This window comes from Miniopterus natalensis, chromosome 2 (assembly GCF_054644295.1).
Source record: "Miniopterus natalensis isolate mMinNat1 chromosome 2, mMinNat1.hap1, whole genome shotgun sequence".
In the NCBI taxonomy this organism is placed as follows: domain Eukaryota; kingdom Metazoa; phylum Chordata; class Mammalia; order Chiroptera; family Miniopteridae; genus Miniopterus; species Miniopterus natalensis.
Genome location: NC_142082.1, coordinates 76221344 through 76247563, shown reverse-complemented (window position 1 = coordinate 76247563; position 26220 = coordinate 76221344). Strand labels below are relative to the sequence as shown.

Here is a 26220-nt window from a genome sequence, read left to right as displayed (position 1 = left end):
AGGTAGCGAACACCCTCGCAGACCCGTCAGTATAGGGGCTCACACTCGAGGCCGCCCCAAGGGAGAAAACCCCCTGCGCAGGCGCCAGGCCGCCCCCTCCGGCCGCCCGGCAGTCTAGCCGCTTGCTGCCCTCCCTCCGGCCCCGCCCGCCTTCCCCGCGCCGCCCCGCGCGTCTGGCGATCCCCGGGCTCTCGGGCCTAGGCCGCCTTCACCTCAGCCTGCGCTGCGCCCTCCCAGCCTGGGGCGTCGCTGTCCCTGCCTCCGCGCTCCACACGGACACCTCCGGCGCTCTGGCGGGGCGGGAGGTGGGGGGAGGTGACACCGCGGTCTAGGGCCGACTGGCGGCGGCGGAGTCGGTGGTCCCTGCGCGATGGCCGCCTCGGTGTTCTGCTGCCTGCCGTGCTGCAGAGACGGCGGAACCGGGCACATTCCTCTGAAGGAGATGCCGGCCGTGCAGCTGGACACGCAGCATATGGGTAAGGGCCCTCCCCTCGCCAGACCCAACGGCCCACACGCGTCGGTGGGCGCTGAGGGGTCGGGAGGCCCACCTACGGCCCCGCCCTGCCGGGCCCCGCCCCCGCTCCTCCCTGGCGACCCAGCCTTGACCCTGTTTGGTCTAGTGAATCTCCTCCGGACGCCTGCCAGCTCCACCTCGGCCCGGCTCTGTGTTCACGGCGACGCAGCTCCTGTCATCGGGAGGTGGGTGTGTGGACCAACCCATTTTCTCTGGAATTTCGCCGGAACCTCCTTGGAGCTGCTGCCTCCCGAGACTCTTCAGAGTCCCCAGGCGAGGGGCGCGGGGAGCGGCTTGGTGCTCCTCCAATCAAAACCTGAACATTTTCAGAGTGCTTTAGGTCTTACCCTGCTCCCCGCTCCTTCTGCCCTGACAGTCAGGTTTCTCTTTAGCCCATCGTTTATGGTTGAATCTCCATTTATTGGAAGTGATTTTCCTCTCACATTCTAAAGTCAAAACGAGGCAAATTGCAGCAGCCTGAAGTCGCGTCTCAGATCCCATCCTGCCACTTAAGCTAAAACCTCCCATTACCTGACTCCTCCTTAGTCACGGTTAAAGGTGGTGTAATTTCATCTGACTAGCTTCTTCCCAGCAGGTCAGGCTATTGCAAAACAAAACAGTTTGCTCCTTTTGCATCCATGTTTTTTCCTCCCAGTTTCAAATGGGTGTATAACTTATCTAACATTCTTCCTCTCCCCTCTGTAGCCTCTTTCACACATTATTTCTGTTCTTAGACTTTTCCCATATAGTTCCATGTTTCTGGAGTTTGGTTCTAGAAGCAGAGATTTCCCACTGTAATTATTTCAAATAGAGTACTGTCTTTTTGTATATTATTCTATTCTAAATATACTTACACACTTTTGATTTTTCCCACATCTCTCATTGGCTAAAGGACAATGCACTGAAATAACAAAGGCAGTTCTTAATATTTATAGCAAAATCCTCCCCTGCCCAGATTCTTTATAATTCTGGAAACTCTCTGGCCATTATATTTTTATATTTCTATAGCATGTACTAACCCACAAATGTGATAATTGTATACCACTTTGTACGTGGTTATTTATTTTTAACTCTTTGGATTTTCCAAATGTAATACAGAGCCTTAACACATAAATATATGTAGGTATGTATGTATATGTATATCTCTTTAAATTATTTCTTATCCAGTATAATTTATAGACAGGGATTTTCAAATTCTGTAATTTCAGAAAATGTTTTCATTTTATTTATTCATTCAAGTGATATTTATTGAGTGACTATCAGGTGGCAGGCATTGTTTCAGGTGCTGGGAACACAGTAAAGGACAACCATATGTAGTTCCTGGAGCTTATCAATTAGCTTTTGCTCTTTCTGTCTACTGCCAAACTCCTGATTTACTGCAGTCTGCTGTTTGGAGCATTACTTTTTTCTAGTCTCTATGAAGAGCTAGTCACTTGTATTTATTCTACCAACCTTTTCCACATCTGCTCAGCAATTTCAGTAAAATAATGTCATCTCCAAATTTTCTACCTGCATGGAGATTTTTTCTTAACCTTTCTTCTATTAAGTTCAAATTTTTTAATCACAGAAGAAACCTGATTTTAGAAACTGAATAGCATGAAAGAGAGGAAAGGTTTGTTGTGTTAGGAATACATTTCAAGCATAAATTCAACTTAAGTTGAAAATATGAGAAACATACTGAGCAAGCATGCATGCATTTGGATATGTGAAAGGTATATTAGATAACCTAAAGAATGTGATTGCTTTTTTTTTTCTTTAACAAAATAGTCTCTACATTTTATATCCTAACGAATGTTTTCTCTTTTAAAGTTATCACTTATTTTGGTGATGTCACATTGCTCAAAACCATTTCGGAGTTCCTCTATTGGGATTTTCTGTGGCATACCTTTTGTAAATATTTGCATTTTTGCCATATCTTCTGCATTAATTGTGAATTGACTTTTTAGAAATGACTGTCTTCCAAGGTATCCAAGGTAGCTGCTTTGAAAAGGATGCCATGCATTTGGAAATGTCTGATGTTTCTTAAAACACACTCTTTAAAAAAAAATTATTGTTGAGAGTGTTAACAGATGTCCCCCTTTTTTCCCCCCATTGCCCCCTTCCACCTGGTTCTCAGCCTGACCCATGCCTTCACCACCCTATTGTCTGTGTCCTTGGGCAATGAATGTATGCATATAAATTCTTTGGTTAGTCTCTTCCTGCTCCTGTTCCCACTTTGAGATTCACCAGTCCTTTTGATGTTTCCATGCCTCTGGTTCTATTTTATTCATCAGTTTATTTTGTTCATTAGATTTCACAGATACGTGAGATCATGTAATATTTGTCTTTCTCTGACTGGCTTATTTCACTTAGAATAATAATCTCCAGCTCCCTCCATGCTGTCTCAAAGGGCAGTTGATCCTTCTTTTTTACAGCTGCATAGTATTCCATTGTGTAAATGTACTGCAACTTTTTTATTCACTCACCTACTTGGGCACTTGGGCTGTGTTCAGATCTTAGCTATTATAAATAACACTGCTATGAACATAGGGGTGCATATATTCTTTCTGATTGGTGTCTGGGGATTCTTAGGATATATTCCTAGAAGTAGGATCACTGAGTGAAATGGCAGTTCCATTTTTAATTTTTTGAGGAACCTCCAAACTGTTTTCCATAGTGGCTGCATCAGTCTGCATTCCCACCAGCAGTGTACTAGGTTTCCTTTTTCTCCACATCCTTGCCAGCATTTTTCATTTGTTGATTTGTTGATGGGAGCCATTCTGGCAGGTGTGAGGTTGATACCTCATTGTCACTTTAAATTGTATCTTTCTGATGATTAGTGATGTGAGCATTTTTTCATATGTCTTTTGGCCATTTGTATGTTCCCTTTGGAGAAATGTCTATTCAGGTCCTCTGCCCATTTTTTAATTGGATTGTTTGTCTTCCTTTTGTTGAGTTGTATGAAATTGTTTATATATTTTGGAAATTAACCCTTATCAGATGTATCATTGCCAATTATGTTCTTCCATGCAGTGGGTTCCCTTTTAATTTTGATGCTGGTTTCTTTTGCTGTGCAGAAGCTTTTTAGTTTGATGTAGTTCCATTTGTTAATTTTTCCATTGTTTCTCTTGCCCTAGACGATGTATCAGTGAAAATTCTGCTACATGAGATATCTGAGATATGCTGCCTGCATTTTCTTCTAGGATGTTTATGGTTTCATGAATTACATTTAAGTCTTTTATCAGTTTTTGAGTTTATTCTTGTGTATGGTGTAAGTTGGTGGTCTAGTTTCACTTTTTTGCATGTACCTGTCCAGTTTTCCCAGCACCATTTATTGAAGAGACTGTCTTTACTCCATTGTATGCTCTTGCCTCCTTTGTCAAATAGTAATTGACCTTAATGGCTTGGGTCAATTTTTGGGTTCTCTGTTTGTCAGTTTCTGGGTTCTCATTGATCTATATGCCTGTTCCTGTAGCAGTACCAGGCTGTTTTGATTACAGTGACTTTGTAGTGTAACTTGATATCCCATATTTTGATCCCTCCAACTTTGTTCTTCTTTCTCAAGATTGCTGTGGTTATTCGGGGTCTTTTTGGGTTCCATATAAATTTTTGAAGTATTTGTTCTAGATCTGTGAAATATGCCATTGTTATTTTAATAGGAATTGCATTGAATCTAAAGATTGCTTTGGGTAATGTGGACATTTTAATGATGTTGATTCTTCCAATCCATGAACACGGTATATACTTCCACTTGTTTGTATCTTCTCTATGTCTTTTTCAGTGTCCAGTTGTTTTTTGAGTACAGGTTTTTTACCTCCTTGGTTAAGTTTATTCCTGTTTCTTAATTTTATTGTTGTTGCAATGGTAAATGGTATTTTTTTTTTTTTTTTTAGTTTGTTTTTCTGAGAGTTCATTATTGGTGTATAAAAATGCCATCAATTTCTGAGTGTTAATTTTGTTTCCTGCTACTTTGCTAAGTTCATTTATTATATCTAGTAGTTTTTTGGAGTCTTTAGGGTTTTCTATATACAATATCATGTCATCTGCAAATAATGACAGTTTCACTTCCTCCTTTCCAATTTGGATGCCTTTTATGTTTTCTTTTTGTCTGATCGCTGTGGTTAGGACACTGGAAGTGTACTATGTTGAATAAAAGTGGTGACATCCCTGTCTTCTTCCTATTGTTAGGGGAAATGCTTTTAGTTTTTGCCCATTGAGTATGATATTAGCTGAAGGTTTGTCGTATATGGCCTTTATTATGTTGAGGTATGATCCCTCTATTCCCACTTTGCTGAGAGTTTTTTTTATCAAATATGGGTGCTGGATTTTGCCAAATGCTTTTCTGTGGCTATTGATATGATCATGTGATTTTTAACTTTCAGTTTGTTTATGCATGTATCACATTTATTCACATGTGAATACTGTGTGAACCTTGCATCCCTGGAACAAATCCCATTTGGTCTTGGTGAATAATTTCTTTTAAATATATTGCTAGGTCCGATTTGCTAGTACAGTGGCACCTCAGTTTTCAAACGTCTCTGTTGACAAACATTTCTGTTTACAAACGTCGTAAAAACAGGGTTTTCCAACATGCTCAGAAGTCGAACATGCCATGTGGCTTCCGCTGAGTGCAAGATCCTGAGGCCTAGCTGTTGGCTATTGAGTCTTCGGTTTTCGAACATTTCAGAACTCGAACGGTCTTCCGGAACAGATTACATTAGAAAACCGCAGTACCACTGTATTTTGTTGAGAATTTTAGCATATATGTTCATCTGGGATATTGGTGTGTAATTCCTTTCTTTGTAGTGTCTTTATTTGGTTTGGAATTAGGATAATGCTGGCCTTGTAAAAAGCGCTTGGAAGTGTTGCTTCCTCTTGGGTTTTCTGGAATAGTTTGAGGAGGATAGGTGTTATTTCTTCTTTGAATGTTTGGCAAAACTCCCCTGTTAAGCTGTCCAATCCAGGACTTTTGTTTGCTGGGAGTTTTTTGATTACTGCTTCAATTTCATTAGTTGTTATTGGTCTATTCAGGTTTTCTGAATCTTCCTGGTTGAGTTTTGAAAGATTGCATGTTTCTAGGAATTTGTCCATTTTGTCCAATTTGTTGGCATATAGTTGTTCATAGTATTTTCTTACAATCCTTTGTATTTCTGTGGTGTCAGTTGTTACATCACCTCTTTCATTTCCAATTCTGTTTATTTGAGTCCTCTCTATTTCTTAATGAGTCTGGCTAAAGGTTCATCAATCTTGTTTATCTTTTCAAAGAACCAACCTTTGGTTTAATTGATGTTTTGCACTGTTGTTTTTGTTTTTTTAGTCTCTATGTCTTTTATTTCCACTCTGATCTTTATTACCGAGTAGATGCTTGATATGACTTCAATTTTCTTGAACTTGTAGAGACTTGTTTTGTGTCTTAACATGTAGTCTATCTTTGAGAATGTCCCACGTGCACCTGAGAAGAATGTATACTCTGCAGCTTTGGGATGAAATGTTCTGTAAATGTCAATTAAACCCACCTGATCTAGTGTGTTGCTTAGGGTTGCCGTTTCCTTGTAGATTTTTCACCTACAAGATCCATCCAGTGATGTCAGTGGGGTGTTACAGTCCTCTACTATGAAGGTATTGCTGTTGATCTCTCCCTTAAAGTCCTCCAGAAGTTTTTTTATATATTTAGGTGCTCCTACATTGAGTGCATATATGTTTTCCAGGGTTATATCCTCTTGTTGGATCGATCCCTTTAGTATTATGTAGTGATCATCTTTGTCTCTTTTTATGTCCTTTGTTTTGAAGTGTATTTTGTCAGATATGAGTATTACTACCCCTGCTTTTTTTTATTTCCATTTGCATGGAATATTTTTTTCCATCCCTTCACTTTCATTCTGTGTGTATCTTTTGTTCTGAGGTGGGTCTCTTGCAGACAGCATATATATGGGTAATGTTTTCTTATCCATTCAGCTACCTTTGTATTTTGATTGGAGCATTTAATCCATTTACATTTAAGGTTATTATTGATAGGTACTTATTTATTGCTGTTTTTATTCTTTATGCCTATGTTTCTTTCTCTCTATTTCTTTTTCTTACAGTAGTCCCTTTAGCATTTCTTGCAGTGTTGGCTTGGTGGTAATAAAAATCCTTTAGCCTTTTTTTGTCTGGTAAGTTCTTTATTTCACCATCTGTTTTGAATGATAGACATGCTGGATAGAATATTCTTGGTTTTAGGTCCTTACTTTTCATTACTTGAGTACTTCATGCCATTCCTTTCTGTAATGTAGTGTTTGTGTTGAGAAATCAGCTGACAGCGTTATGGGAATTCCTTTTTAGGTAACTGTCTCTCTCTTGCTGCCCTTAAAATTCTTTCTTTGTCTTTAACATTTGCAATTTTAATTATCTCTTGCTGTGTCTCTCTTAGGGTTGATTTTGATTGGGACTCTCTGTGCTTCCTGAACTTGTGTGACTTTTATGTTCACCAGGTTAAGGAAGTTTTCTGTCAATATTCTTCAGATTCTCTATCCTTTGCTTGCTTTCTTCTCCCTCTGGCAGCCTTATGATATGAATATTGTTTGGTTTCATGTTGTCCCACAGTTCCCTTACACTGTTCTCATGCTTTTTAAGTATTTTTTCTTTTTGCTGTTCTGAGTGATTTTTTTTACCTTGTCTTCTAATTTGCTGATTTGGTCCTCAGCTTCTTCTAATCTACTGTTGATTCCTTCCAGGGTATTCTTTATATCAGTTATGTCATTCTTCATTTCAGATTAGGTCTTATTCATGGTTTCTATATCTGTTTTCATGCTGATGTAGTTCTCATTGAGTTGCTTGTAGTTCTCACTAAGATGTCTGAGTATCCTTATAATTGTTACTTTGAACTCTTTGTCTGATAAATTGCTTGCCTCTATTTCATTTTGCTCTTTTTGTGGAGATTCCTCCTGTTCTTTCATATGGGGCCTGTTTCTTTGTTTCCCCATTTTTGCTGTTTCTTTGTGTTTCTGTGTATCAGATAAGAGTGCTATACCTCCTGACTTGGTCAGTTTGACCTTCTTGTGTGACCCAGTGGTGTATTCTCCTTGATCTTCTGGGCTGGGTGCTCTGGGAATGACCCTTGTGGGGGTTATGTGGACTCTCCTGTTGAATTTGGGTCTTGATTGTTGTTGTACAGTTTGTTGGTGGGATCAGCCCTTGGGCTTGTTGATTGTGAGTCTCAACCCCGACCACATCGTGCCAACTGTTATACAGGTGCTAAACAATAAAACCAGACCAACCCCAAAACAACACGAAAACAAAACAACAATAATAAAACTAACAGCCACAACAAAAAGACTAAAAAACAAACAACCAACACACACGCACAAGAGTATGAGAAGACAAGAGACCAAAAGAGTTAGAGGAGAAAAAAAAACAAAAAAGAGAGAATATGGAAACAAAGAAGGAAGAGATCAGAAATAGGGTAAGTTTAAAAATTAAAAGATAAGAAAAAATGAATGAAATGTTAATAACTTTAAAAAGTAATAATATTGAATAAAATAAAATATAGAATAGGAAAAGAAAAATGGGAAAATAAAATAAAAATTGAATTAAAAATTAAAATTAAAAAATTAAAGAGAATGAGAAAAAAAACCCAGACTAAAATGAAAGATAGCAATACAAGAATATGGAAAAAAAAAAAGAGAAGAAAAAGAAAAAACAAACAAAAACCTTGGGATCTATTTCTGGAGCTCACTGGATTTTGCTCAGTTATTGCTGGATCTGGACCCTTGGTGTTTGGGTTCTGGGCCTTTCAGGCAGTTTTCTGGTGCAGGCCAACGTGAGTTGCTCTCCATGTCTGGCCCTGGGCAACCTGGCTGAAGCCCTACAGGGCTGATCTCATGTAGTTCAATGGGCAAGGCCTCCCTATCCCATAGGCTGGGTCTGCTTTGGGACTGGCCCCTTGAATATACTTGCTCTGAGCTGCTTTCCCTTCCCCCACGGAACTGGGCTCCGGTGAGGTATCCAGTCGGGTCAGGATGGTTAAACAGATTTGCATTGGGGGTGGTGCCTGTAGCTAGCAGGAGGGGCAGGCAGGTGCTTCCTCTGCTTCCAATCCCTCTGCTTTGCCTGGGTCACAGGTGCCCCCTTTTTCCACCCCAGGCAGGAGGGGACAAAAATCACACACAAAAAAACCCCAGCCTGGCTTGGGTCTAATCTTACAGCACCGCTGGTTCTCACTATGGGGGGCTTCTGCCCAGGCTAGATATCCAAGTCCTCTGCGCTGCCAGGTCCAGCCACATGGGCCCAGATTTCCAGCTCAGAACCATTCCACATGTAGAGGAAGGGGTGGCTCCTCTTCGCTGGAGGTGGGGAAGATCACACCTGTTTCCCAGGGCACCCTTACTGGCCCCGGTCCTGCTCGCTGCCCAAAGTTCTTTCGAGAATAGCCGCTCAAATTCATTGCCAAGTGATCCACTCAGACCTCTGCTGGTCCAGATGCTGTCTGAGTCACCGTGATCCCCCACCCGCCCGCGGACCAAATCACCGCTGATTCCCACTGTCCAGTGCTGCGTGGGCTCCCCTTCCCTTCTCTGTTGCTCTGGTTTGGGGATCCCTGCATGAGACTGAGACCCCATGCTCCCTGTGGGCAGAATCTGCGCTGCTGCACTTTTCCTCCAGCTTCCCAGCTGTGCTGTTCAGCTGCAGAAGTTGGCTCATCGACTCCGTGTCTTTTCCTGTCCCCTCTCTGCATTCGGCCTTCCGGTCACAGTTTTCAGATCAGCTGTTTTTTAGCAGGTTTTTCAAACTGAATGTTCTTCAGTTTAGTCACAAGTCTGGTCCGGTGCTGGGAGCAAGCAGACAGAACTTCCTTAGACTGCAGCCATCCTGCCCTCCCTCCTTAAAACATACTCTTTGATTATGTTTATTTTGTTTGTTTGCTTTTTTAAATATGATTTTATTGATTTCACAGAGAGGAAGGGAGAGAGAGGGGAACATCAATGATGAGAGAGTCATTGATTGGCTGTCTCCTGCACACCCCCTACTGAGGATCAAGCCCACAACCTAGGCATGTGCCCTGACCGGGAATGGAACCAGTGACCTCTTGGTTCATGGGTCAGCGCTCAACCACTGAGCCAGGCCCTCTGGCTTTGATTATGTTTACATGTGCTCCGACTGTACTCATATTTGCCTTGACTTTTTGATTAATAAAACTATGCAAATTACATAGACCCAAATATAGGATATTTTTGTTCTGAAAGAAATGGAATACACCTAAAATAATTCCTTAATTATTCACAAATACTCCAGAATGTTCCCTGAATATTCGTCTTTTTATATAAAACGTCTCAGTAGCTAGCAGAATGCCTTGGAGATAAGAAATGATATTGAAGTTAGAGAATAATAACTATGCTCATAGTTGGTTTTGTAGTTCCAACTGAGAGTAGACTATATATTGTATTGAGGGTCTTCTGATACTTCCATTAACAGCACCTTAGGGTGATATCCAAGATAGTAAGTTATCTACTATAGAAGCTTGGTATTAGAAGATTTTAGTATGTATGGGAACCATAGAGTATTGCCAGTTAAGGAAAACAATACCATTTATTTGTATAATTCTTTGAAACGTGTTTTACTTAGAATGCTTTTAGTTACAAGTAGTAAAAACTACAACTCAGAATTGTTTAAACAATGAAGGAAATTTATTGGTACATGTAACTGAAAAAAGTACAGAGGCAGCACAAGCTTCAGGAAAGGCTGTTTCTTTTCTCCTCTGCCTTCTGCTGTTTAGTCCTGAAGGCTGGCTTCCATGATAACTTGCAGGAGCTCCCTGGGCTTCCCCATTTAGGTTCAGCGAGAATGAGAGAGTGTGTCTTTATCCCTTTGTTTTCTGAAAAAGTCCTGAGACTGTCTTTTATTTTAGTGGCTTAGGTCATATAACCATTTTTCACTCAATCACTGTGGCCAAGAAATGTAGAATGCACTGATTGACTTAACCTAGGTCAAAGCTGTACCCCTGAAGCCAGAGATTGAGTCAACTTCCTTGGAACTGTTTTGATCGCCAGAGGGAAGGCTGTTGGGAAAGGGAAAACAGATGCTACATGTCCACTACAAAGTGCTTAGCAGAGCATATTTATTCATTCATTTCTATATCAGTTATTTGCTGAGCATTTGCTAGATGCCAAACACTACATGGTCTTTGCCATCAAGGAGGAGCTGAGTCCTGGGTGCTCTTCCGTTTAAATTGCTGGAGGTATATTTTGCAGCCAGATGTAAATTATTTATAAAGTTACTCAGATTTTGGAGTTTAACATTTATAATGAGAAATAAATGGATGCTAGTGAATTTTTAATAATCATATAATAGGATCTTAGTTTTACTTTATTTAAGAGAGAGTGTCTGTGATAGAGTCTGAAAATTTAGAACTGTGATTGAGGTTGAAAATTTTGCATTTCTATTATGTATGTATCCCAAATAATTTTTGTTTAAACATAAATTCAGTAGTGAGTTAATGAGATAACTGCCTCCCTGCTAATACTTTTTGTTGCTATGCCCTAGTTTTATTTAACCCCCTCAGAAGGAGTCCCATTAGTCCTAAACCAGATCTTCTTGGCTTACACACTTATTACAAGTGTAATGGTTATACTGGCCACAGATCTTGGGAGTCACACACCTTGGTGTTATGGTATATTTCTTACATAATAGAATTATATGAAGTCTCTTCATGTTCTCTGATATACAGTCTTTCCTTGATCAAGATTTGGAAAAGAATTGGTATTGGGGTCACACTATCAAGAGACAGTTTTTCTTAGTTTCATCTATCAATGTTATTTGAGCTAAACTGAAAATTTCCATGAAAATAAAGTGCTTTTAATGATGTTAAACCTTTATTACATATTTGCAATATGATTGACAATAGCTATCTTATAAACATTTTTAAGATCCTAAAATTAGCATTTTTAATGTTACTTATTTCAAGAACAAAGATGTATGTTTTTTTTCCATATTCCATGTACTCTTCAGTTCTTACTCGACTAATGTACTAGCATAGTACTTTGTACCTAGAAATTATTCAGCGAGTTTTTAGTAGAGTTTTAATTCATTTGGATTGAATTAAAAATTATACTAATTTACCATAGTCTCTAAGTGTTTATGCTTTTATTTAAGAGATTTATGAAATCAAATTGATTTATTGGCTAAAAATTAAAGAAAGGTAATCTATTTTTATTTTTAAAGTATTTGAAATATTCAGCATAATTCAGAGTTTCAAACTGCCTAATTAAACAAGATTTCTAGGTACAAATGAATATTAAATATAAATGTTCTCTCAGGAAACAATAGTGAATTAAATATTTAAATAATTTATCATTATTTTCATATTTCAAAGTATATGTAGTATACTTGTTTTTTGTAGACCAAGAGCTAAAAGTGATACAGAAATTAACGTTGATTGTTGGATAAGAAAATATAAAACTTTACACAGTTTCTGCATTTTTTGTTTAGGAACAGATGTTGTTATTGTAAAAAATGGAAGAAGAATATGTGGGACAGGAGGTTGTTTAGCCAGTGCACCTTTACATCAAAACAAAAGCTACTTTGAATTCAAAATCCAGTCCACAGGTTGGTATAATGATACTTTACTATTATAGTACTAATTGTTCTAAATATTAGGAGTAATTTTCAATATATGAAAAAGATTAATGAGGTTATGAAAAAGGTCTAAGCTCTTACTTAGTAGATATTTCCTTCCACCTCTTGTTGTGTGATTCTGGTTTAATTAGTTAATTTAGTTAAATTAGATTCAATTTTCACATCTATAAAATGGGATTAAGGGAGCTGCCCTTCCTGTTTCACATGAGCTATATTTATTAAAGTGTTTTAAAGACAGGACGTACTAGATCACTGTAAGGCACTAGCATGATTATTAATATAGTTAATTATTAATGGCAGCTAGGTGCACCATTTCATTTGGTCAAGCATATAAGGTATAGACTTTTACTATTTATTTTAGGATAAAATCAATCTTATGATCCTGAGTTTTTTTCTTAACTCTTGTTAAGATACCCTGATTCAGTATTATCTGAAGCAATCAGCAGATTTAGAATTCTGATAGAATTCTAAAGTCTATGCTTTCTTGAAAAATTTATGGAGTTTTTTGAATTGTATAACAATTCTACGTTGAGTATCATAATAGTTAAAAATTGGTTAACTTGTGGCAATATTAAATATGGCGAAATTTTTTTTATTGTTTGATTGATTTTAGAAAGAGAAAGAGAGAAATATCAATTTATTGTTCCACTTATTTATGCATTCATTTGTTGATTTCTGTATGTGCCCTGACCAGGGATCCAACCCTCAACCCTGGCATATTGGGATGATGCTGTAACCAACTGAGCTACCCAGCCAGGGCATGGGGAAAATTTTTTTTAAGCTTTATTATGAAGAAACTTCTAGTGAAATACAGCAAGAGTAATATAGGTACATAATAGGAAAACTAGAGTGGAGTAAATCCTACTCTTACCTGACTGGCTTGAATGATATAAAACATTCCTCTGGATATTGTTTTCTTATTAGTTTTAAATACTGATTTTCTTAAGTGTATGAAATAAATATAATCTGTCCTCCATTCCAATTCTAAGTTTACTGACTGGCTGCAAAATGTCTCTGGTTACTGTGATCTTCTGAAGTAAAATGTATCTTTTCTCAAGAGAAGCAGATATTTTCTTGAGCCTTAAATGTAACATGAATTTTTATGTGGATTTTCTGTAAAAGGTGATAGCCCTAGGATAAATGTGCTATTGGAATTTGTTGCATTGATCTCAATGAAAGCTTGAGACAACTGTGCCAAAGTATATCACAGCATGCACAGTTCTTTAGGAGTAAGGAGACTCTGTAACCCTGTTTAGAACTGTTGTGCTGTGAAATTAGTTATATTACCTCCTGTCACTCTTAAAATTATCTCACTTTGGAGGATAAATTATAATAGTCAACTTATTTAGGAGGACAAGACAGTGAAGTTCAGACATGCAGCTTTTATTTAAAATATATCTTTATTGATTTCAGAGAGAGAAAAGGAGAGGGGGAGAAAGAGAGAAACATCAATGATGAGAGGGTCACTGATAGGCTGTCTTCTGCACTCCCCCCATTGGGGATCAAGCCCACAACCCTGGCATGTGCCCTGACCGGGAATCGAACCAGGATAGCCTGGATCCTAGGTTGATGCTCAACTGCTGAGCCACACCAGCAGGGTGACGTGCAGCTTTTTGATGGTCTCACTCAATCCAGAAAAATTGATTGACAACGTGGTCTTCAGATTTTCCATTTATAGTATTTGTCCTAACTGATTTTGATTAAAAAAAAAAAACTGGGAAGGAAACAGCTTGAGACAAAATTCAGAGATCTAGGTATTCTGTTTGGCTGAGCGCTATTTATTCTGAGGACTGCTTGCTTTAAAAGTGAGCTTAGGCCAAAAGGTTTTAAAGTCACTGATTTAGGTATTGGATAAGAAAATAATTTTACACTTCATCAATAATTTTCTGTCCATGATATTGACCGGGTCATATGTAATTTGTCACATATTAAAGATGTAAAAACTAAAGATAGTAATTTCCCACTTCTCAGAGATAGTGTGCTAGAAATAGAACCCCAGGCCCTTTAAATTCAATGTGTAGCTTCTAAAAAATCATTTTTAGAGAAGAATGAAAGTAGCTAGTATATTTTTTAATATTTACTTACATATTTTTTTGAATTCTTGCACAGTTCCAAGTGCTTTACTTGAATGATCTCACTATATCTTATAATAACCTTGTGAGGTAAGTACTGTTAGAATCCACAATTCACAGGTGAGTAAGCAGAAAGAGGTTAAGTAATTTATCCAAGATGACATCGCTACATCAGGATGTAAACCTAGGCAGTACAACTCCAAGGCCCAGTCTCATCTCCTAGGCTATGCTGTGTCTGCAGAGAACCTAGTATAATTTGCAAACTATTTTTTAAAGATTTTTTTGAAAATAAAGATTAACAAAAAATAGTTCATTACATTTTTAGGAATCTCATTATGTTTTTAGGAATCTGGGGTATTGGTGTTGCAACTCAGAAAGTTAACTTGAATCAGATTCCCCTCGGCCGAGATGTGCACAGTCTGGTGATGAGAAGTGATGGAGCTCTGTACCACAACAACGAGGAGAAAAGCAGGCTGCCCGCCAACAGCCTTCCACAGGAGGGAGACGTGGTGGTGAGTTTTCTTGTGGAGTTGTCTTCCACTGTATGTTATTAAACTTGAACTGCTTTTAGTATATGTACTTTTTGCCTGTGAGTTTGTGGTTTGAATTTCAAAGCACTGGGATTATATCTAATGAGGTGGTACATTTTCCAAAGGGAGCACTTGGTGTAGATGCTGCCTCCTTACGGAACTGTCTGCTTTCTACAGCTGTTGCTGGTGAGGGATATCAGTGTGAGCCCGTATTTCCATCCAGGAGAGTTAATGACAGATTGGCTGCTGATCAACATTTCCTGCTTCTCTAACATCAGAGAAATCTTGGCCCACAATTTTAAAAGTTCATTCACCCTTATATTAGGAAATAATAGGTATTTTTGCAGCTGGAGAGCTCTTACAGAAAATTTTGACATTTATTACTTAATTTGTTATGAATTTCTGTTAAAGAATAACAACATTTTATCAGGAGTGTTGGTCTTCATTAAATTTAATCTTATTAAACTTACTTCACTTTCAGAACTCTTCAAAGAAATGGACTTGAAATCCTAAGACTTTACCAAAGCTGCCCTATTGAAAATGTTATCCAAAGATCCCTTTCTGGCTTTTCCAGATACTTCCTGTCATATCGTGTTATCCAAGAACCTTATACACTGAGTTCAGGCTGTCAGCTATTGATTGAGAACAGAGTTCTTGATTCTCCTTTAGCAAAGGTGCCCTTAGACACAGAACTGTAAGTTCCTGGCTCTGGTACCAAGTTGAAAGGAATCTTTAAGTAATGAGGGAAAGTTTCTAATAATAAGATGACACATGCAAGGTAAAGTCAGGCTATTGAATTAAAGAAATGCACAGTATTTTGGAGAAAATGAAGAAAGATGTGGAAAGATTTTAAATTATGGTCTGATCTCTTTTCTGCAATTTAAAAAATATGAAGAACACTTGGTTTTTAAATAGGTAAATTGTTAAAGTGTTTTCCCCCCTAAATTGACTAAAGAAAAAAGATGAAAGACAAAGTTTTTTTTAAAATCTGACTTTTTCTCTTCTTTTGAATAGTTGGTTCTGTATTAGTAGATCATTGCCAGATGTTCATAATATGAAACACCGTTATTCAAATGGTTATTTCTTGAAAGAGAATCTTGAAGTCAAGTTGATGCTGTCAACCTGTTTACACTAAAAGATGAAATTCGAACACGAGAAAGGATAATCAGTAACAAATGTTTTTCTTTGTTAATGTACTGAACTTCTGTGTGTTATTCTTGCCTTCCTATTTCATTCATTGAGATGACTGGTACCACAAATTGACAGATTTAAGAATGTCATTTTTAGTCTGTCAGCATTATTAAATTAGACTTTGATTTTCATGCCCATTTGATAAAAGGAGGACTAAAAAAGATGAAATATATGCCAAATCAAGAAAATAAAACATTACCCTACCATATTAATTTTATCTTCCTAGTTCAAACACTTGAGAACAAATTTCATCAAATTGCTGACAGTGGCATAGGAAAGAAGAATGGATTATAAGCCAGGAAAAACATTCTCATATGTGTAGAATTTCAGTCATATACCATTCTCTGAGGAGAAATCAAGAAAAATAAGCTTTCAACATTTAACCAAATGATTATATTCACACAATAATCGTACAATACCAGTAGCCTACTACAGCACTAGGAAAGCTTACCTGAAACAGTCTATGCTTATTTTTTACTTTTATAAATAGTTTTGAAAAGTGCAAATTACATTCTAAAATTACATTTTTCAGTTTAATTGTAGAGAAGTTTGATAAAAATTCTATGCAATAATAATGGCCAACACTTCTCTAGCATTTTTTATGGGACAGGCACTGTTTTAAGTGCCTGTCCGGGATTAAATTGTTTAATCCTCATAATGACCCTATGAAATAGGTAGAATTATTATCACCATTTTACAGATTAGGAGAAGTTAAGTAACTTATTGTGCAGGGTCATCCCAGGGTTATAATACAGACAGTTTAATTTCAGAGTCTGTTCACTAAACCTGCAAACAATTATTGATAAATGCATCATTATGTCAAAATCAAGCCTAATATCTAGATCATGTGAAAGGACAGATTAAGTTTGAAAATATTTGAACCAAACGCTACTGATGGGGGTTGGGGTTCTCATATCCTTCTTCACTTCTTTCTTTGGTATTGGGAAGTATTGGGATTTTGCCCTTCTGCTGGAGGCTTGGGTTTAAAACTTGCTTGCTTGCAATAGGTTATGCTGCCACCAGGTGGTGAAGGGTGCCTGGATTACAACCTGATTTGAACTGCTAGATTTCCTGTAGTCCTATAGAGAGAGTTAATTTTAACATTTTGCTTTTTATGTAATTATGTTTTTGTTTTTTAAATGAAAACAGACCTTTTCATTAAAAAAGCTAATCTCAGCTATTAGTTAGCTTTATTATTATATTTAAATACATATACTGAAATGAAACAAAGGCAAACTGTTTATCTTTCTCAATATTCCTTAACTTTTAATAAATCATTGTTTAACCTTGGCATTGCTAAACTTTTAAGAAAATATCTTATTGCACTTAACACATTGACTTATCTAAGCCTTTGCTGTCTTAACTGGAAAGTAAGGGAGTAAAGACTAGATCATCTGTAAGATCTTTTTCTACCCCTAAAAAGCTTTTAAGTTGGTATAATTTATCCACAGTCAGAAATCCTTGAAGTGGTTGCTTCTTGGTCTGTGGTGATTTCTCTGTTGAAAAATCTCTGCTTTCTATTTTAATTCTTCCAAAGAAAGCTCTCTTTTTTCATCAGTCAGTAACTATTGTGTAAAGTTTTAAAGAGTGTTTTAAAAGTTTAAAATTACATGCCAATTAAGAATAAGTATTCCAAAACCATTCCACATAGGTTTAAATCCCATCTCTGCCACTTGCCAGCTGTGCAGCCTTAGGTAAATTATTTAACCTCAGGGTGCTTTAGCTACCTCATCTGTAAAATGAAGACAATAATAGTGCCTATCTTGTGAGGATTAAATGAGTAAATATGAAGTGCCTAGAATGGAGCTTGCTATCTAAGTGTTTTCCAGCATTTTAATAGTAATAATTGTTATTAATTGTGATTTTCATACCACTAATGCACAAAGTAATATTTTTTTATACCAGTGTTTTGTTTTCAATCTTTTGAACTGCTACTTTTCTATTTTTCAACTTGATTGTAATTACCAATTATAGTTGACCCTTGCACAATGCAGGGGTTAGGGACACTGACCCTGCACAGTCGAAAATCCACATATAACTTTTGATTCTCCGAAAATTTAGTTTTCCCTCAGTATCCATGGAGGATTGGTTCCAGGACCTCCTGTGGATACCAAAATCCACGGATGCTCAAGTCCCCTGTGTAAAATGGCATAGAGCGATGCATACAGTTGGTCCACATTTGCAACTCCCAACCATGGATTGAAAACATTACTTGTATATATTGAAAAATATCTGCATATGAGTGACCTACACAGTTCAAACCATGTTGTTCAAGGGTCAACTGTATATTTAGTTGTAAATACCACTTTTACCTTGGTAGTACACTTGACACAATTGAAACCAAGGTAAGAAATACAGAAATGCATTTCTTTTTGGAAATAAGTTGTATCAAGACACTTGATACAACATGAAAGCAGTAACAGATAGTAAGCCCTAATGGTGAAAACTTCAGTGTTTCCCCCACTTCAGATAAAATTCTGCATATAGAAAACAGTGTTTCTGTATGAGTTAAAAAGTTCTCTCTGTTCATAGTATGCCAGTAGTTGTCATATTAAATATTCAAAATATAAAATCCAGATCATCTAAATATAATACTAGGATTTAAACTGATGTCATTTGTTTTATCTCTAATGTAGACTCTTGGGATTTCACCTCCCCTTACTTTCTCATAATCACCGCCGTATTTTTTAGCTCAGTTCAAGTAGAAGTCTACTAATTTGTAAACCTTTAAGGAAAGCTATTATGACCCTGTTTAGTTTTTGGTGTTTCATGTTCCACAATTAGTGCTTTCCAACTAGTCAGGCTTTTAGAAACATTTATATTTTTACCATTTTTAATATTTTCTTTTGTTCCTAGGGTATTACATATGACCATGTAGAATTAAATGTATATTTGAATGGAAAAAACATGCATTGTCCAGCATCAGGTATACGAGGGACAGTGTATCCAGTTGTTTATGGTAAGCTAAAATATTTCTAAATATTATTAGATATATGTAAACTTCTTCTAAGTACTTTTTATAGGGAATGTATTCAGTAGGATATCATAGTCCTAATTTGTAGAAGTAAGGAAGGTTTTTATTCCCAATAAAAGTGTATCAGTATTACAGTTTCTGTACAAGTATGTCCTGCAAGAATTGGGTTATTTAAGAGATAACCTTATACCACTTAATTACTTTAATTTTTATTATGGAAAATTTCAAACATGTTTAGAAATAAAGAGAATAATATAATGAACCCTCATGTACTCATCACCTATCTTCAAACAATTATTAACTTGTAGCCAATCAGATTTCATCTAACCCCAACACTCCTAATGATTTCATCTCCTCTCCTTGATTATTTTGAGACAAATGCCAAATATTATATCATTTTATGCATAAATATTTTATGTGTATATCTAAAAATAAGCTATCTCTCTTTAAAACAACCAAAACAAAAACCCATAGCCAGAATGCCTTATTACTCTGTTCTACTTTATTTTTTATGTTACCAAGTTTAAGTCAACAGGTGTATGGTTTTAGTAGATCTAAAAGTATTTTCTCATTTAACTGCTTTATTTAAGTTCTTAGATTTGAGCCATAATGAAAACTAATTATTAACTTTTTGTAGTAATTTCATAGAAAATTAGCAATGTTAGTGAGGACATACTGTTTGGGATGTCAGAAAAATAAACAATAATAAATATAAATATTTAATAATATGATAATAACAACCAAAGCCTGTGTTTTACTTTTTAATGAAGGTTTTTATTAGTCTTCTTTTCTCTAAAAATTACTTTTCATTGATTTTACCTTCTGTATCTGCATGTAAAAGTGTTTTTTTTTAATTCTCACCCAAGGATGTTTATTGATTTTAGAGAAAGGGAGAGAGAGAAAAAAACATTGATGTGAGAAAAACATCAATCGGTTGCCTCCCATACATGTTCCAGGGATCAAACCAACAACCTAGGTATGTGCCCTGACTGGGAATCCACCCCGCAACCTTCTGGTGTAGGGGACAATGCTCCCACCAAGCCACCTGGGCAAAAAGTGTATTTTTCAACTCAATTTAGGTTAGTTTTCTTTCCATATTGGGTACACCTAAAAGCAATTCCTTTATTTACTTAAATAGATGGAAATGTAGCTTAATATTCAAAATAGTTTCGCCTGAGAAATGAGATGAATATCAGTAGAATGACTGAGTTATATAAATGAGTAGCAAATAAAATTATTACTCTAAATTGTTTCTTTGATTCGGCATTATTTTTAATGTAACAAAGTTATAGGTAGTAAGTTAAATATAGTAAAGTATGTTTTGTAAGTTGGAATTGATAAATCAGTCCAGTTAAATCAAGTGGTGTAATACTGTCACAGATAAAAGTAAAACTTGGGCTCCTTATCCTTTGTGCTCATCCCATCCCTAATTCCAGATAATCCAGCCATTCACTGTGTCTCCTCTTCACTCAGTCTCTGGAGAGAGAAAAACCAGATAACACTGAAGAGAACTGTCATTGCAAAGTTGAATTCCAGTGTATCTAAGCTCTCAATATTTTTTGGCAATTCCTTTACATCTTTAAACATCTTGGACCTTCACTGTGCTTCTTGAATTTCTACTCCATTCTCGCAGATGACCTTGCCCTCTAATTTATAAAGAAACAGGCTATTGGGAGTGAATTCCACTTCCCTCCCTTATCCTCCTGAAGCTTTTCTGGATCTACTCCAGTCTTGCCTCCTTTCATCCCTTCTCAGATGAAGTCATACCCTTCATGTTCAGAAAACTCACTGTGTAATCTAGATTTCAAACTTCCCAACTCTGGGACTTCACTTTTTCAGCTCTTTCATCTTTATCTTATGTCATCCACCTCTCTCTTCAATGCCTATAAACATTCTGAGTCATTCTCATCTGAAAAACCCCTCCCTTAAACTCTGCCCCTCACTATCCTATGTTTATTCTTCTCTATATGGCTGCATTTTTATAGAATAGCCTATCCCACTGTCTTTACTGCATCATTCATTTGTTCTTTAACCCAGTTTGGCTGCCTTTACCACCACTTCACTGAAACCACCCTTGTTAAAATCACTAATGACTGCAAGAACATCAAATCCACCACTTAACTTTTCCCCCCAGCATTTATTATGAAATATAAGATATTTAGTAATGTTCGTTAAATATATCTGTGCAATTTGACAGTAGCTATACAGTGATCACCCATGTCATTACCACAGTCATCATAGCCAACATACTTATCACCCTTAAAATTTCTGCCTCGCTTATAATCCTTCCTGCTCACCTCTCCCCATTCCAGCCCCAACCAGGCAGCCACTGATCTGCTTTCTGTCACTACAGATTATCTTGCATTTTTAGAGTGTTATATCAACAGAATCATGCAATTTGTATTACCTTTTTTTTTGGTCTGGTCTGGCTTCTTTTACTCAGCATAATTATTTTAAGATTGATTCGTGTTATATGAGCAGTAATTCAGTCTTGTTTATGTGTGTGTGTGTTTTGTCAAACAGTATATAGTTCATTGTGTGGATGTATCACAATTTGTTTTCTTTCATCTGTTAATGGATATTTAGGTTGTTTCTAGTTTTGTGCCATTAAAAATAAAGCTGTTACAGCCCTGGCCAGTGTGGCTCAGAAAGGTTGTGGGTTCAATTCCTGGTCAGAGCACATACCTAAGATATGGGTTCAATCCCCAGTTGAGGTGCGTACAGGAGGCACCCCATAGATGTTTTTCTCTCACATCTCTCTCTCCCTCTCTCCCACTTTCCCTTTTTCCTTCTCCCCTCTTAAAAATCAGTGAGCGTGTCCTCAGGTGAGGATTGAAAAATAAATAAATAAAATAAAATAAAAAAATAATAAAATAAAATAATAAAATAAAATAAAATAATAAAATAAAAATAAAATAATAAAATAAAATAAAATAGCTGTTACAACATTCATGTCTAGGTCTTTGTATGGCTATATGCATTCGTTTCTTTTGGGTAAATGTTGGTAAAAACATGTAGATGGTAAATAAGGCCTAGAGTCTAGTTAACAGTATTGTATCAATGTCATTTTTCTGGATTTAATATTGTACTGTAGTTATGTAAGATGTTACCACTGAGGACTTTATATTATTTTTGCCACTTTCTGTGACTATAATTTTTTCAAAATGAAACTTTAAAACAAGTAATATATGTTAATTGTAGAAAGTTTAGAAAATACAAGTTGGCAAATAAGGAAAAATTAAAATTACCCATAGTCTGCCCCGGCCAGTGTGGCTCAGTTGGTTGGGCATCATCCTGTGCACAAGAGGTTGCCACCTGGATTCCCAGCAGGGCACATGCCCAGGTTGCAGGTTCAATCCCCAGTAGGAGCCGATCAAAGTTTCTCTCTCACATCAATGTTTCTCTTTCTCCTTCTCCCTTCCTCTCTCTCTAAAAAAAAAAAAAATCAATAAAAAATCTTTAAAAAAAAATTACCCGTAGTCACACCCTTTAGAAAATATTGTTAATAATATTTTAAGGTATAGCCTTTCAGTGTTTTTGATAGATTTTGCTTTTTGTTGTGACTGTTTTTATCCAGTGGGATCATTTTTGTAACTTGGGCAGATGTGTTTATTCATTTTGCCTAGTGATATTATAGTATTATGGAAATCATACTAGTTTATTTTATAATTATGTGTTCATAGAAATTGAGGTGTTTGCTTCTAATTTATTTTCTATCTTTTTCTATCTCTAGTTGATGACAGTGCAATTTTGGATTGCCAGTTCAGTGAATTTTATCATACTCCTCCACCTGGTTTTGAAAAAATACTATTTGAACAGCAGATCTTCTGAATGTATTTGTTTTTGAAACTTGTATTTCTGCACTGTTAAAAGTGTTTACCATTTAATAAAGCTTTATCTGACCTATAGATGAAAATATATTGTTAAAAATATGCTTGTTAATATTGTTTTAGGAACCAGTGTATTCAGTATATCACCCAGAAATTGTGATTTAAAACACTTATGTTTTGTGATATGAAATCAGCATTTTGGGCAATTTAATTCTTATTTAAATAAGTATAACTATGGGTATGATTAACAGTATTAAGTGGAAATATATATAGATATTTAAAAGGGAATCTTTCTTACATAAAATATTTGTTTTGATAGAGATGTAGTGTTGGGTGGGTTTTTGTCATTCTGAAGTTTAGATCCCATTAACTATTTTAAGTTTGCAGTCCAATAATTTTGTGTCTCATGTCCTTTTTTATATAGAGTATAACAAAGTGACCGAAATTTATATTATTGGCAACTTCACTTTTAGTAATTCACTGTAATATGTACCACTTAAAGTTTAAATTGCTTATTTTGTTTGTATGTCATTGCTTTTGATTTGCTTTGTGAAAGGAGATAAGTGTTCTAGTAATTGTTAGAGTATTTTACTGAAGACCATTATGCTGTGTTGCTTCAATACCAGAGTAAGTAGTGGTTGATTGGTGATACAGTGCACACTGGCAGACACTTAGAATAGTGTGATGCTTTAAACTTAAATGTAAATGAGATTATTCTTTTAAAGACTTTTATTTAAATGTGTGTTTTTCTGTAAGGAATAATAAAATAATAGTAATTAAGGAATATTCAATACTATATTAAATACATTTTTTTCCTGTTCTGTTAATTATACAGTAAATTCACTTTCTCCTTGATTATTTCAGAATTTTAGAGATAAATGAATCCTTTCCATCATGCTGAGCCTTTACCTAGTTTTCAGCAAGAATCTTTTAGTTTACACCCTACTAACCCAAACTGTACACATCTTTGGTACAGTCTCCTTTTCAAATGAACATGCCAAGGATGCATACATTTCACTCCTTCATCAACAAGGGAGCAGTATATTGTACCAAAAAAAAATGGGCATTAGAATCAGAGATCTGAATTGTAGTTTTACCTGCTAATTGCGTTATCTCCTCTGGAGAGTTTTTCAGTCTCTCTGAGCCCAGGTACCCCATTTACAAAAGGGATAGTCATACTTTTTGATAAGGTTTTATAACTAGTTAAATAAGGTAATATATGTAAAACACCTTAATCATCAAAGGCACTAATAAATGTAGCTTTCTTGTTGACTCTAATGCAGTAGTTTCCATAGTGTGGTCCTCAGACCAGCAGCATCAGCGTCACCTGGGAACTTATTAGAAATGCACATTCTCAGGCCCCACCCCAGACCCATTGAATCAGAAACTGCTGGGGATAGTGCCCAAGAACATATGTTTTAACAGCCCTTCAGGGGATTCTAATACACACTAAAGTTTGAGAACCAGTGCTCAAGAGAGAATTCTTTGAGAATGTCTGCTATAAATTTTCTAAGGAGTTCAGACTATTTTTGACCTGTAGACAAGAGAATCCTGTATAGTATTTTTTTATTTTATTTTTTGCTTATTTGGTAGACAAACACATTGTGCTTTGAAAACATCGATATATTTGATTAACATTCATTTACATAAATCACAAATTTTACTTCTGCAGATACAGGGTGGGTCAAAAGTAGATTTATAGTTGAGCAGTATTCTCCCAAACTCAAGGTCATCAAAAACAAGGGACCTGGAGAGTATTATGCTAAGCAAAATAAGCCAGTCAGAGAAAGACAAGTATCACATGATCTCACATGTGGAATCTAATGAACAAAATAAACTGATGAACAAAATAGAATCAGAGATATGGAAGCATGGAACAGACTGAGGATACTCAGAGGGAAAGGGAGGTGGAGATTAACCAAAGAACTTACATGCATATATGCATAACCCATGGACACAGACAATAGTGAGGTGAAGGCCTGGGGGAGTGGGGCAGGAGCAGGGTGGAGGAAGTCAATGGGGTAAAAAAAGGGGAACATCTGTAATACTTTCAGCAATAAAAATTTTAAAAACCAACAAAACAAAAAACAAGGAAAAGTCAGAGAAACTCACTCCCAAGGAGGAGCCTAAGGGGACATGACAAGTAAATGTAATGTGGGATCCAGGAACAGGAAAAGGATATTAAGTAAAAACTAAGGAAATTTGAATGGACTATGGATTTTAGGTAATGTATCCATATTCACCTATTACTTGTAGCAAACATACCACACTAATGTAAGATTTAATAACAGGAGAGACTTCAAGAGGATATATGAGAACTCTAATACCTTCTCAAATTTTCTGTAAATCTAAACTGTTCTGAAAAACAAAGTCTATTAAAAAAATTACATTGGCCCGGCCTGGCATGGCTCAGCGGTCGAGCATCGGCCTCTGATCCAGGAAATCTCGGTTCGATTCCCGGTCAGGGCACATGCCTGGGTTGTGGGCTGCATCCCCAGTCAGGGGCGTGCAGGAGGCAGCCAATCGATGACTCTCTCATCATTGATGTTTCTCTCTCTCCCTTCCTCTCCCTGAAATCAATAAAGGTATATTTGTTTAAAAAATTACTTTTCTATTATTAGTTCACTGATAAAATTGCTGCCTTACAAAGAAATGAACTTCTGGCCCCTGGAATTGTTCTAAAGGGTGTTTTAAAATGTACGTTTTATTATTATTCAAGTATGGGGAGCCAACAGATCAGGAGACAACTGCCACTGAAAAAGTTTGTTACAGTTCAGAAGAGGAGAGGGCATATCATGCCACAGGAATACACTGGCAAGCACTGGGGTTGGTCAGGAGCCAAACAGAGCAAGGGGAAAGCATGGGCATGAGCCTTTATTGTGGTTTCCACACACAGGGCAGGGTACGCATAGTTAGGATTGGCTAATTTGGATAATTTTAGCAGACTCTGAAGTAAGAGGCTGTCCCCAGTTGTTTGGTACTTAGCCCTGGGGTGATTAGGACGGAAATATTGATGTGGAGTGTGAGAGCCTGGTAGTGGAGGTTGGGGCTCTGAATGGGTTGGTTTGCAAATAAAAGGCAGGCTCCTGAAGGGAGTGTTTTGCTGTCTCTAGGAATTAGCTAACCCTGGGTGGGGCAGCCCCTCACCTATTGGTAAGGCCCCAGATGCCAGAGCATCAAGAATATAGAAAATAAGAAAACATAATTGATGCACAAGCTAGATGACAATCCCAGAGATCTTGTAAATATGGTCCTTCCTTGGATAGAGGCTGAACTAGATGTTTTCTTAAAACTGATGCATTCAGACTGTTCCCAAGTCTCCAAACAACTTAAATTGAAAACAAGGGATGGAGGATGGCGGATTTCCAGGGATCTCGACTAGGATTTGTCATATTAAAATTGGTGTTAATTCTGGAAAGGGGAGATGATATTCAAGTAAAGTAGAAATCTAGTGCTAGCTTAACAAGGTAAACTGGAGTTCTCACATAGTGTTGTGAGTAGACAGAAGTGACTTACAGGT

At 36.8% G+C, this 26220-nt stretch overlaps 1 protein-coding gene across 1 annotated transcript; it reads left to right on the top strand.

The window, feature by feature from the left end:
- Positions 1 to 335: 335 nt before the first annotated feature.
- Positions 336 to 24472, top strand: SPRYD7 (SPRY domain containing 7). Its single transcript, XM_016205468.2, has 5 exons — positions 336 to 476; positions 11957 to 12073; positions 14521 to 14687; positions 18753 to 18855; positions 22604 to 24472. The coding sequence occupies exons 1-5, from the start codon at positions 371 to 373 to the stop codon at positions 22699 to 22701; spliced, it is 591 nt and encodes a 196-aa protein (XP_016060954.1). The 5' UTR covers positions 336 to 370; the 3' UTR covers positions 22702 to 24472.
- Positions 24473 to 26220: the final 1748 nt, after the last annotated feature.